Genomic DNA, 14,654 nt, shown 5'->3' with positions numbered 1-14,654 from the left:
GATGTAGCTATATAAATAACTTTGAAATAACTGATAGTTTAACATGAGAAGTAGACTTTTTTTACTAATTTTCATTCGCTTATGACGTATAGAATTATTTTTTGAGGCCACTCTTCTGATTCAAAAAGGGTATTTTTGGCTCACAAACGGGCGGTTCGAGCAATATGTGGAGTAAGTCCTATACCTCTTGTCGACCCTCTTCGGTAGTTTGAGAATTCTGACACTGGCTTCTCAATACATATTTTCTCTAATGCCATTTGTTGTTAATAATAACAGCATATTGCCAAGAGTTAGCAGCTTTCACTCAGTTAAGACTAGGCAGAAATCCAATCTGCATTTGGAACGTATGTCCTTCACTCTTGTGTGAAAAGGCAAGTGTTATTATGCTGCATCTATTTTCAATAAGCTGCCAGAAGAGTTCAAATCTTAGTAACAACTAAGCACTTTCAAGTCTAAACAGAAGAGTTTCCTCATGGCTCACTCCTGTCCTGTAAGGGAACTTCTGGAAAAATTAAAAAATTAAGCTAATTCCAGTGTTACGTCGTTGGTTGTGTTTGTTTAAACTTATGGCTTGTCGTCTACATAGGATTCATAAATCATTCATTTTATCTGTTATTACTCTTATGTTATAGTTTCATGTACTGACTTGTTCCATGATCGTGGAGACTTGCTCTTCAATTTGGTCCTACGGAAAACGACATATGCACTGGTGTTCAAAATTAAAGCATCAAACAAACGGAAATTCTGCCAGGTTGCGTTAATTGTGCCACAAAACAGTATAAATAGGTGATAGTAAAGTGGAAATGATTTAAAGATTACAGAACGTGTGCACAACGGTAGACAAAAATGTTCTTTTCTTTTAACTTAATGGATTTGCACACATATTCTCACAACTGCTTACTCCACTCCGCATAAGGCGTGACCACCTCTGGCACGAATGCAGGCCTGACAACGAAGGGACGTGCTGTGAAGGATGTCGTCAATCTCATGTTGAGGCAATAACGCCAATTCTTCCTGCAGAAAAAAACTCCTCCCAAACAGGCCCTGAAGGCCTAACGGTATCGACCGGCCGCCTTCTCATCCTCAGCCCATAGGCGTCACTGGATGCGGTGCGGATATGGGGGGGCATGTGGTCAGCACACCGCTCTCCCGGCCGTATGTCAGTTTCCGAGACCGGAGCCGCTACTTCTCAATCACGTAGCTCCTCAGTTTGCCTCACAAGGGCTGAATGCACCCCGCTTGCCAACAGAGCTCGGCAGACCGGATGGTCACCCACCCAAGTGCTAGCCCAGCCCGACAGCGCTTAACTTCGGTGATCTGACGGGAACCGGTGTTACCACTGCGGCAAGGCCGTTGTCAATTCTTCCTGCAGAGCTTCTCATACGTGTTGGAGAGTGGTTGGTGGATGCTGACGTGATGCAACCCCTAGTGCATCCCAGACATGCTCTATGGGATTCAAATCGGGAGAGCGTATAACACTGCAATTGCATTTACGTAGCTTTATACAATCAAATACTAAGCTTGGCTTATTACGTACTATGCCCCTACAGAACAAAGCAGTCCTGTCACGGAAAAGCCACGTATAACACTCCTGTCCGCTACTGCTATACCATAAACTTAAAGTTGGAGGCAGGTCGTGAAATAAAAACTATGTTGTTAAAGTAATTATGGTATAAAGCAACAGAGCAGTGTTACCCTCTGAGAGGAATTATATTATGCTGACCGTGTTGCACCTAACGGAGGTGGCTTATCGGAAGTGAAAGACAGAATTACGTAAATATTTAAACAGTAACAAACAATATTTTAACTGTCTACATTGTTCAAAGAGTAAGGAAAACGGTCGCCAGCCTAATTAGGCAAGACAATTATTGACATTCTTGTTTAAGAAAATAAGTATGATTAACTTTAACGGACAAGCACTGCAGTAAAACACAACTTGACATATCTGTAAGAAACTGACTCACCTTTTGCGATTTGCAGGAAGCAGCAATGTGATCATTTACTAAGCAAAACTTTACCATCCTGAACCTTTAATTTTGAAATTGGCAACAACATATTAATAAGCAGTTTTAATAGAAAAATTATTTTGAGCAAGCATCATGTACTTTAGCTCACTCTCTTGCCACTTTAACTTTCTTTCAATAAAGGACACTCGGTAAGCACTTTAGCGTGGGATGAACCCTAAGTGGATATGTGACTGAGGATAAATCAGGGTTGGTACAAAAGTTCAGTTAAAATTTACCTTGTATTTGAGTACACTAAATATCCAATAAGCTGATCCTTCACTGTACATTACTATAGCGTTCCATTACACTGATTACACAATGTGGTGGCGATTGCATGTTGGTAGGAGGATTTGCAGGTAGAACTGCCGGAACATGTCATTTCTTGGTGGCGATGATAGGCATCATTTCCAGAATAGCTCCAGTTCTTTATCAAATGTTTCAAATGGCTCTGAGCACTATGCGACATAACTTCTGCGGTCATCAGTCGCCTAGAACTTAGAACTAATTAAACCTAACTAACCTAAGGACATCACACACATCCTTGCCCGAGGCAGGATTCGAACCTGCGACCGTAGCGGTCACTCGGTTCCAGACTGTAGCGCCCAGAACCGCACGGCCACTCCGGCCGGCAGTTCTTTATCCATCCATCCGAGACATTGGAAAGTGGCACGGAAAGCCTCTCTCGGCACCAGCACTATATGCAGCTTTTACATGACCAATTGACAGTTTGGTAGCTCGTCCCCGACTGATTCTCAATTCTACCTTTTCTACCAAGGCCAACCACAATTTGCGCGCTTCACAGTTCCGTTCCCGAGGGGAACCACAACACCTTTTGAATATGAAATAATTAAGAACCCTAAGTGAGGATCAGCAATTACATAACAACAGCCAAACATTTTAAATAAAACAGAACCTTTGCACATATTGACATTTCTATAAAAAAATTATTTAAACAAATTCCAAATATATACAGTAAGTTTTGTCTCCCTCCAATTGGGACAAAGAATTTAAATGACAGATACACTACATTGCATAGAATCAAATCATGACATCAAAGTATTAACAAAGAAAGGAGTATACAATTTTGTGTTATCGATTCAAACACATTTACAGAAGCTCAACGATGTAACATTAAATAAAACTAAAAGGCAAATTAAATCAGTAGAGCATTAGAGCTATGGTGTTACAAGCGGGCAGGTCATGCCATGCGTGGAATATCTTCCGTTTCCAAAAAACATCAACCACCCGTACTCTATGAAGTAGAGCATTATCACCCATCAATACGACGTCTGAGGCCACAGCAACTAGCAACAACCGCGCGTGAGTGACCAGTAACTGTTTACACAGTTTTCAATGCGAGACATCTACCGATTTATCTGAAGCTGTCTTATAAACACAAGACAGTTTTTCCCTTCTAGACTTGCACTCTGTTTCGGGACTGGAATATATTCACCAGTTCTTAAATTTTCCTCAGTCTTCTTTAAGTCTGGTTTGTTCATTTTGATGCACCCACCGTTATCATAAATGAGTTGCAGTGGAGATTCCTATGCAAACATACGTATACCTGGTTACTCACACTGGATTGATAACGTAACCTGTTGTCGATGCAGCAGGCTGAAAGGGGCCCCTTGTAGCTTGCCAAGGAAATCCAGGTTTGTCTGATTTAACCACTGTGGTTCGGTACGCATGTACTCTTGTGTCTACGTTGCTGCAGGCTGAGCTGCTTTAATGGTTGCAGTTGAGATAGGGCCAGGTGGGCTGGAACGAGGATCTGTACGTGCTCTGCGCAGATAGAATCAACCACTCTTTGCCAGTCTGCTCAAGCACTTCGCACCCTGTAGGTAAGGTCGGTTCATGGAGGGCAGGGGATGATTTTCGTTTTATTTTCGCAAGTCCGTCTTGATCACACAGCTATCTTACACTTTATTATCGGTTTCGGCATACTGCCATCCTCAGATGATAAAAATATTCTGATGTAAATCGGCGTCAAGTTAAACATGTGAGTACATGGTAACTACCAAGATACTTGATGGCATTTCCAATAGTCCTTCCTATACGGTGTCTAATTTCTTCCGGGCCAATTTTGCACGCTTTTAGTCTTCATCACTTATAGCAAAGTCGTTCAGATTATTGTAAAATTCTTCCTTTCGAGGAAGCTGTTTTCTTCAAATTTCTTCCAACTGTTCGTCTAGTTAGTTGTTAGACTAACTATATTTTTTGGGAGAAACTTTTTAACGTGTGTCATCTGTTCTTCTCCAGATTTGGTGGAATTTTGTCAAGACTTTTTATTAATTGTTATTTAGCATGAGCACAATAGAAGAACTATAGATCCTGTTACAACATTGATATGTACTTTTAATACACAAGGGGAGTCCAATATTGTACAGAAGTTCACTTGAATAGGAAGAGTAATTGAAACTTGCTATTATTAAGTATCTTTGTGCATTTGAACTATTTTCAGTGGAGGGGGGCCTTAATCTAGTCCACTGTAGCAGAGCATACTAAACACACTTTCAATACACTAAAGAAACAAGGTATTAGTTCTCAACTCTTACTGCAGTAAAACCTATATGTTGCCACACGCGAGTGCAATGAACTCTGGCATCTGCATATGTTCACGTTAAAGAACATGCTAACAGTTATAAGGTAACATGGCTGTTTGCATAATGGCAGCAGAAAAAGACATATACTTTTCCTTCAAGGCGTGTTCAAACTGAATGGTTTCAATAATACTACTATCAATATTCACTGTAGAATTATAAAATAGGCATAGGTTCAATATTACTTTTCAAACATTTTCCTATCTTATAAAAAAAATTGTAAATGTAGTTCATTGCAAAATTATGAACTGGTCATAAGTTAAGTCTCTCTCTCTCAGCTAAATACTTTTCTATTTAGAATGAAAGATAAATGTATTTCACTAACAAAAAATTTTTCACTTAATTTTGGATAAAAGTAGTTACTGTTTTCATAGATATTGGTCTTTTTCAAGACCTGAGACTGTGAACCTAAATGTGTCAAATATCATCTTCAAATTTTCTATATTCTTCCCAAAATTGGTGTATCGTTTTTGGGTTTGCAGTCTACCTCTTTCACGTCCTACCCAAAACCTTCCACAGGCAAATGTGAGTCATATACTGACAATTTAGTTGAATGGCTACAAACGTCGGATGCTTTAATTTTAAGTTACTCTAGTTGCATTGTGGGCCTACATATTTTCCAGTCAAATGGTCATGCTGGCGGACTTTTCTGTTTTTACGTGAATAGCGAAATCCACACAATGAACATCTTTCAGAGCTAGTGTTTTGTTTGTTCTTTAGGTGTTAGTGGGCCCATTTCTTCAATTTCGGAATAAATCCTTCCAATTTCTTCAACCTCTTTTTTTCCTTTATTGTATTTCGATTTCCCCCGAAGGGGGCGGGCTGGCAGCAGCTTATTACGCTGCTCTGCAGCCTACAGACTTTTTAAAATGTAAGGAGAAGTTAAGAAACAATGAAAGCAGACGATAAAACGGGGACTTAAATTGCTAAATGGCGGAAAATTGGGGAAAGTTAAAATGCAAAGCAAAGTGTTGGCAAAGCAAATTAAAATTACACAGGATGCAGACAGGTAACATAGTAGACAAGCCGGCCGAAGTGGCCGTGCGGTTAAAGGCGCTGCAGTCTGGAACCGCAAGACCGCTACGGTCGCAGGTTCGAATCCTGCCTCGGGCACGGATGTTTGTGATGTCCTTAGGTTAGTTAGGTTTAACTAGTTCTAAGTTCTAGGGGACTAATGACCTCAGCAGTTGAGTCCCATAGTGCTCAGAGCCATTTGAACCATTTAACATAGTAGACAGACAAATAAAAAACATGGCGACAGTCTGGTTTCTGTTCGCAAGAGATATAAAATCACACCCAGCGACAGCCGTTCGCAACACTTAGGAAAAGACACACAACACTGGACACTCACTGTAAACACAGCACTAAAATGTCGGCACAAAGAGGTCTAACATTCTGCGTGTTGTCTATTTGTTCTATATCGTGTCTCCCTACCACTTTCGCGCAACGACGCTCTGAGCGTGTTTTTTAGGGAATTGACTAGTTTGAACCTGGGACCTGTTGCTGGTAAGGAGACGCAAGACCACACACGACATATGGAGTTCAGAAGAGTTCAGTGAGACTAGCGATGATATAACCAAATACTTAATGATTTCAGCGTCAGCTCCACTGCACTCCCTGTAAAAGAATCTTGATACTAACTAAATTTAGTGGAAGGGGTTCAAGGCTTTCCTATTTTTAGTTAGCTGGTAAAATAACGTCGAAAAAGCGGTCAAGTTTAGCATTGGAAATTTTATTCTAAACACTGTTTATAAATTGCACTATTGATAAAAGGAAATGTTTTAATACAGGATGATAAAAACCAACTGCATTCAACAAAAATGTGAACGAATATTCCCTGAGTGGGTTTCCAAGTTCTACAATGGATTGAAGGATGACCTATGCCATATCACATCTATAATCTAGGTTTAAATTAAGTTTCACAAGAGAGAAAACTATCAAAATGGTCTACAGTGACTCTCAATTATCTTTAATTACTTATCTAACTTGTCGTAAATTACAGTGGCTGATGTGGCTTCTCAATAACTATATAACAGAAAAATCATCGCGTTTCAGTTTTTTACTTCAAGTGGCAAATGTGAACACCATGAGCTTTAATTGACGATGGACACTAGTATTACGCAAAAAGGGGGTGTAACAGATGATACTTCTGCAGTTCTGAGTGAAGCTTTATGCGATGTTATGCAGCATCGTGTGCGTTCATTACCTAGTCGGTGTTCGTCAGGGGGCGGTGGGCAGCACAGCTCTGCTCACCTCGCCGTCTCGGAAGCAACTCTCCTAACTTCTCCTTACTACAATTTACCGAAGTTGGTTTAAAAAAACTATCTGGGTGTGTTTTCATCTGACCAATCAGGGTCTCAATGTTAGCCTTAAGCTCCGCCTACAAAAATTCTGTCTATCCAATGAGAAACGTTATACTTTTCGTGGTGGGGCAATGTTTTTAAAGTTTGAAACGTAACAGAGACGCGAAAAAGTCTCACGCTAAAACTTGCAGCTGGTGTGGTCCTTTTAGTGTTATCGTAAGATCTGTACTGTTCTTCTGGAGGGCTCTAGCTTTTAACATGGGCTGGGGTGTGGTCCTAGAGGTTAGCTGGAAACGTGGGTGTCCATCCCTTACCGTAGGGCCTTCTAGCTTAACACGGTTCTGCTCTCGGCTTCCGTTCTCGTTTCTCCCCTCGGAACTGCGTCTGTCTCACGGTGGGAAGGTATGACATGCATTTAGGCATTCTTGTGTTTGTCTGTGGTATTCCATTTGCTCACTCGTTACTCGTATTACTTTGGTTAATTTAATGTCACGATTTATTCGGAGCTATGTGACATACTACTGGATTTGCTCATCATGTCAGGGTTTTCATGGAAGGTGTTGGATTTGCCTGACACCTTACAGAGGACACACCATAGCCTAGGGCCGTTGGGGGGGGGGGGACCTGGACGAATGATGGGGAAAACAAGGAGGGAGGAGAGGAAAAACGAAAGGGGGGGGGGACCAAAGGAGGGAGTGATAAGGGGGGGAGGGGGAGGGCAGACGCGTGAGGGAATGGGAAAAGGCAGAGGAGGGAAATGCAAAAGGGAGAGAGAAGGGGGGCAGAGAGAGGGTAGGTGGGGAAAAAAGAAGATGGAAGGGCGGGAGCCCAAGATAAGGATGGAGGAAAGGAGGGAGGGGCTGAGGATCAGAGTTGATAGGAGGGATAAATGGAGGGAGAGAGGGCATCATCCAGGAGGGGGAGTTTATGGACGACTGGCGAGCTCATAGCGCCCCTTAAATGCACGTGAACAGGCAACCTTTCCCCTTTCCCGCCAGAGGGAGACACCAAAGCTGCGACTGCCACAGCGGCTCCACCGCCAGAAACGGAGGGCGACTGCTTCGCACTACGCGCTGCGGCGCACTCTTCAAAACAGCAATTTTTACCACAGATCAGTGATCACTGGCTAATGCAAAATCGTCGTCTTTTTCGTTTATTTCTTGATCTATACCACTGACACCTACCTCCACAGACCAACTAACAATTTCATCAAACTCGGGAAAGTTAAAAATGACACATTCGTGCCAACACATTTTCAGCTATATGGTACCGTACTGAAGAAAACAGGTACGTAGTTCACGCGGCGAGGTCTAGGAGACTCCAACACCTATCAGCAACACGTGTCAACACAGGCGATAACGCAACCGACAACAAAACATCATTGGCTTGGCAATTTAAGGAGGGTACGGGGTTTATAGAAGCATTCCACCACAACTGGCCTTCTAGAGCGAGTTTGAAAATTTTCGCGCGGTCTGAGAGACCACACCTCGTAAATTTAGGGTTAATTTCGGACACCAATGTAAAATAAAAAATAAACTGAGCGTTTGCAGTTAGATAGGGAGACTATTCACGGGGTGTGTGGGCAGGTGGAGGACGACGGCGTGGACGGCGCGCAGCTGCTGCGCCAGCTGCGGTCGCTGCTGCTGGAGCGGCTGCAGAGCGGCGCGCTGCCCGAGAAACTGCTGCTGCTTCGCCGCCACTCGCCGCTGGGCTACTTCTACTGGCAGCGACGGCCACAGCCCCTGCGCCTCGACGCCGTCGTCCGCGAGCACGTCCGCTTCCTCGGCGACGAAGACGACCTCGACGAGGATGCCGCCAGGTCAGTGGCGCACACACAGAGTTCGCTCGGGGAACACCTGGATCGCATTCGGCAGCAGGCTACCTGCGCTGCGGCCTAGGCAGCCACACCAATGACATTTGAAATAAGAAATAGTGGTGGGAGCCCTCTTGTAAATGAAGTAAGAGCATTTATTTTCCATACCCTTATTTGGTTAAATTTTTTATCGTGCACCTGAAAAGTGTATAACAACAAAAATCTCTCAAACGTTGCACTCCTTTACGTCAAATTGCCTGTACCACTAGTAGTTACACGACTGGCCATTAAAATTGCTACACCAAGAAGAAATGCAGATGATAAACGGGTATTCATAGGACAAATATATTATACTAGAACTGACATGTGTTTACATTTTCACGCAACTTGGGTGCATAGATCCTGAGAAATCAGTACCCAGAACATCTACCTCTGGCCTAATAATGGGCTTGGTACGCCTGAGCATTGAGTCAAACAGAGCTTGGATGGCGTGTACAGGTACAGCTGCCCATGCAGCTTCAACACGATTCCACAGTTCATCAAGAGTAGTGACTGGCATATTGTGACGAGTCAGTTGCTCGGCCACCATTGACCAAAAGTTTTCAGTTGGTGAGAGATCTGCAGAATGTGCTGGCCAGGGCAGCAGTCGAACATTTTATGTGTCCAGAAAGGCCCTTACAGGACCTGCAACATACGATCGTGCATTATCTTGCTGAAATGTAGGGTTTCGCATGGATCGAATGTAGAGCCACGGGTCGTAACACATCTGAAATGTAACGTCCACTGTTCAAACTGCCGTCAATGCGAACAAGAGGTGACCGAGACGCGTAACCAATGGCACCCCATACCATCACGCCGGGTGATACGCCAGTATGATGATGAGGAATACACGCTTCCAATGTGCGTTCACCGCGATGTCGCCAAACACAGATGCCACCATCGTGATGCTGTAAACAGAACCTGGATTCATCCGAAAAAATAACGTTTTGCCATTCGTGCACTCAGGTTCGCCGTTGAGTACACCATCTCAGGCGCTCCTGTCTGTGGTGCAGCGTCAAGGGTAACAGCATCGACGGTCTACGAGCTGATAGTCCATGTTGCTGCAAACGTCGAAGAAATGTTCGTGAAGATGGTTGTTGTCTTGCAAACGTCCCGATCTGTTGACTCAGGGATCGAGACGTGGCTGCACAATCCGTTACAGCCATGCGGATAAGATGCCTGTCATCTCGACTGCTAGTGATACGAGGCCGTTGGGATCCAGCACGGCGTTTCGTATTACCCTCCTGAACCCACCGAGTCCATATTCTGCTGACAGTAATTGATTCTCGACCAACGCGAGCAGCAATGTCGCGATACGATAAACCGCAATCGCGATAGACTACAATCCGACCTTTATCAGAGTCGGAAACGTGATGGTGCGCATTTCTCCTCCTTACACGAGGCATCACAACAACGTTTCACCAGGCGACGCCGGTCAACTGCTGTTTGTGTATAAGAAATCGGTTGGAAACTTGCCTCATGTCAGCACGTTGTAGGTGTCGCCACCGGCGCCAACCTTGTTTCAATGCTCTGAAAAGTTAATCATTTGCATATCATAGCATCTTCTTCCTGTCTGTTAAATTTTGCGTCTGTAGCACGTCTTCTTCGTGGTACAGCAATTTTAATGGCCATTAGTGTATTTCCTTTCCTGTTCCACTCACATATCTCTCCTATCTTATCTTCGTGGTCCTTACGTGCAATATATGCTGGCAGCAGTAGAATCGTTTGGCAGTCAGCTTCAAATTCGGGTTCCCTAAATTTTTTCAATAGTGTTTCTCGGCAAGAATGTCGCCTTCCCTCCAGGGATTCTCATTTGAGTTTCCAAAGTATCTCCGTAACACGTGTTGTTCGAACTTACCGGTAACAAATCTAGCAGCTCGCCTCTGAATTGCTTCGATATCTTCCTTCAATCCGACCTGGTGCAGATCCCAAACACTCGAGTAGTATTCAAGAATAGTTCGCACCAGTGTCCAGTGTCCTGTATGCGATCTCCTTTACAGGTGAACCACTATTTCCTAAAATTCTCCCAATAGGCCAAAGTCGACCATTCGTCTTCCATACCACAGTTCTCAGATGCTCTTTCCACCGCATATCGCTCTGGAACGTTGCGCCCAAATATTTAAACGACTTGACTGTGTGATGCAGGAAACTAGGAATACTGTATCCGAACATTACTGGTTTGATCTTCCTACTTATCCAGATAAACTTACATTTTTCCACATTTAGAGCTGGCTCCATTCATCACACCAACTAGAAATTCTGTCTAAGTCGTGTTATATCTTCCTACAGTCACTCAACTTAGACCCTCACCGTACACTACGACATCATCAGTAAACAACCGGAGATTGCACTTTTTCGATGTCCTCCGTCAATCCTACCTGGTAAGGATCCCATGCCGCCCAGCAGTATTCCAGCAGAGGACGGACAAGTCTAATGTAGGCTGTCTCTTTAGTGGGTTTGTCGCATCTTTTAAGTGTTCTGCCAACAAAGCGCAGTCTTTGTTTCGCCTTCCCCACAATATTATCTATGTGGTCTTTCCAATTTAAGTTTCTCGCATTTGTAATTCCTAGGTATTTAGTCAAATTGACAGCCATTAGATTTGTGCGATTTATGTATGTAGAGAACAAAAAAAAAATGGTTCAAATGGCTCTGAGCACTATGGGACTTAACATCTGTGGTCATCAGTCCCCTAGAACTTAGAACTACTTCAACCTAACTAACCTAACGACATCACACACATCCATGCCGGTGCAGGATTCGAACCTGCGACCGTAGCGATCACGCGGTTCCAGACTGAAGCGCCTAGAACCGCACGACTACACCGGCCGGCTGTGTAGAGAACAACAACGCTCCTATCACACTTCCCTCGGGAATTTCTCACGATACCCTTGTATGTGATGAACACTCGCCGTCGAGGGAAACATACTTGATTCTAATAAGCCACTCACATATATGTGAACTTATTCCATATTATCGTACCTTCGTTAACAGCCTGCAATGAGGCACCGTGTCAAATGCTTTCCGGAAACCTAGAAATATGGAATCTGCCTGTTGTCCTTCATCCATAGTTCTCAGAATGTCATGTGACAAAAGGGCAAGCTGAGTTTCCCATGAACGATGGTTTCTAAAACCATGATGATTTGTGGACAAAGCTTTCCAGTATCAAGAAACTGTATTATATTCGGACTGTGATATGTTCAAGTATTCTGCGGCAAACATAAGTTAGGGATATTGATCTGTAATATTGCAGGTCCATTCTTTTAGCCTTCTTATATACTGTAGTCGTCTGCGCTTTCTTCCTGTCGCTTGGGACTTTGAACTGGGCGAGAGATTCACGATAAATGCAAGCTAGATAAGAGGCCAATGCCATAAAGTATTCTTTGTAAAATCGGCGTGGGATATCATCTTGACCTGGTGATTTATTTACTCTAAAATCATTCAGCTGTTTATCTACGCTAGGAATGCTTAATTACTATGTCGTCCATACGGGAGTCCGTCCGATGGTCAAATGACTGGGCGTTTGTAGGATTCTCCGGTGTGAAGAATTTCTTGAACGTGAAATTTAAAACTTCGAGTTTCGTTTTGCTATCTTCAACTGCCACGCCAACAAGGGACTGAATAGGGGCCTTCGACCCGCATAGCGATTTTACGTAAGACCAGAATTCTCTCGGGTTCTCTGCCAGATCTTTTGCTAATGTGTGATGGTGGTAGTTGTTGTATGTTTCGTGCATAGATCTTTTCACAGACGCACTAATTCGTACTAATCTTCGCTTGTCGTCATTTGGGCGTTCCCTTTAGAACCGAGAGTGCAACAGCCTCTGCATCCTCAAAATGGTTCAAATGGCTCTGAGCACTATGGGACTTAACATCTAAGGTCATCAGTCCCCTAGAACTTAGAACTACTTAAACCTAACTAACCTAAGGACAGCACACAACACCCAGCCATCACGAGGCAGAGAAAATCTCTGGCCCCGCCGGGAATCGAACCCGGGAACCCGGGCGTGGGAAGACAGAACGCTACCGCACGACCACGAGATGCGGGCTCTGCATCCTCAGCATATGCCGAATTTCGTTATTGAACCGTGGTGGGTCTTCTCTATATTTTATCCACATGCTAGGCACATAATTCTCCAGACGACGATTTACAGTCTGTTTAAACTTTGCCCATGATTCGTTTACACCCATCTTACTGGATCTAAGTGAGATGCTAAAAATGTTTATCTGCTCTACGTAGCACAAACACTCTCCTAGCCTTCTTGACGATTTATTAACTTTCGTAGTCATAGTTGCTGTAATGACATCATGATCGCTGATGCCCGTTTCTGTACTGACACTGTCGATAACGTTCGGCCTATTTGTAGCTACAAGATCCAACGTATTTCAATTGCATGTGGCCTGCCGAGCTAGATGCACAAGGCAATTTACAGAAAAAGTGTTCAAAAGTATTTTGCATGACTGTTTGTCTGTACCCCACCGCAATGAATCCATAGACATTCCAATCTATACTCGGCATGTTAAGGTCGCAGCCAACTAATATTTCATGATCTGGGTATTTACGCGCTATTGACTGTAGACTTCCTTTAAATGACACTAGAACTGTCATAGCAGAATAAGGTGCCAGTAGAAACATTCAACAATTAATTGGGTTTCACCTACACCTATTTTACGCTGCCACGTGACTTCACTGTCACACTCAACTTCGACCTCACTAGAGACAACATTTTTGTCAACTCCTAGGGCGAGTAATCTATCAGATATACGTTCCAGGACTCGATAAATATTTCAGAGCTTTTCACTTCACGTTTCAGCCAGCTGTCGGTCCCAAGAATAATAACAGCACGAGAACTTCCCCGGAGGGCAGTAAATTCGGGAACTTTAAGACAAATACTTCGACAGTTTTCTGATAAAATTGTGACAGTCGAAGTGTCTTTATCCTGGACACTATTTGACTTCCCTTACTACATATCGACTGGCGAGTATTCATCAGAGCACCTCAGACTACTGCCTAGACTTAAAAAACCTCATGTTCACTCTACAAGTTCTCTGCTACCCGTGTAGCTGCTGCTATTGGTAGTGCACCCCTGATCTGTCAAGGGCAGTCCTACAAATCTACACACCGTAATGCATATCTAGAATCTGAAGCCAAGACCATCTAGAGTCGACGAAGCCTTTGGTTGTGACCCTCCACTCGGCTCTAAACCAAAGGAGCCCGAGCAACTGAGGGAACAAAGCTGCAAACTGCGAGCTCTGCTTGCACCCTGCGCGCGAGGCCAACCTTCTTCATCACTTCCGCCAACTACCAATAGGAACTGAGGATCCGCTCAAAAACCATGCAACAAGCGTCTTTGGTGCAGACGTGAGCCACAACAAGCAGGTTACTTCACCCTGCACGCTCGATAGCCACAGAAAAGGCCGCCTCGACATCTCGAATGAGACCCCCCCCCCCCCCCCCCTGCCCATATACCGAGTGCACATTGGCTTTCTTCCCAGTGGTGAATGCTATCTGCGTAATGGAGTTCATAACGCGCCTAACACTGGAGCTCCCAATAACTAATAAATCGCTCCCCTAATGTACCCGCCCGGATCCTGCTGAAGTAGGTGCCTCCTGTCCAGACACAGGGTAAATGCGCGAGGTCAGGCGGTCAGTCTCCACACTGGCCCTCTGCCTTGAGCGATGCAAACACGTTACCACCCGCCACTCACCCTGCTGTGAGGGCGGATCCACTGCGTCGGGTGCACTAGGAAGTGTCTCGGAAGCAGAGCCTGTGGGCAAAACAAGGGACACCTGAGGTGTCCCATGCGATGGGCCAGATTCTATGAATATGTGATGTCCATTCCTTCTAACAAGTACGAAAGAACAGACACCACATGTATAATTACAGCATTGACAGCC

At 44.1% G+C, this 14,654-nt stretch overlaps 1 protein-coding gene and 1 pseudogene across 1 annotated transcript in view; one reads left to right on the top strand and one right to left on the bottom strand.

The window, feature by feature from the left end:
- LOC126474696 (uncharacterized) overlaps positions 1-14,654 on the top strand; it is a 163,411-nt gene that overhangs the window by 35,194 nt on the left and 113,563 nt on the right. Inside the window, exon 3 of the mRNA XM_050102174.1 lies at positions 8,496-8,728. Coding sequence (XP_049958131.1) covers positions 8,496-8,728 — 233 coding nt within the window. The remainder of the gene's footprint in view (positions 1-8,495; positions 8,729-14,654) is intronic.
- LOC126476099 (5S ribosomal RNA) lies at positions 1,241-1,358 on the bottom strand (annotated as a pseudogene).

The sequence above is a fragment of the Schistocerca serialis genome, chromosome 4 (genome assembly GCF_023864345.2).
Source record: "Schistocerca serialis cubense isolate TAMUIC-IGC-003099 chromosome 4, iqSchSeri2.2, whole genome shotgun sequence".
Classification (NCBI taxonomy): Eukaryota; Metazoa; Arthropoda; class Insecta; order Orthoptera; family Acrididae; genus Schistocerca; species Schistocerca serialis.
This window is presented reverse-complemented; position numbering and strand designations above follow the sequence as displayed.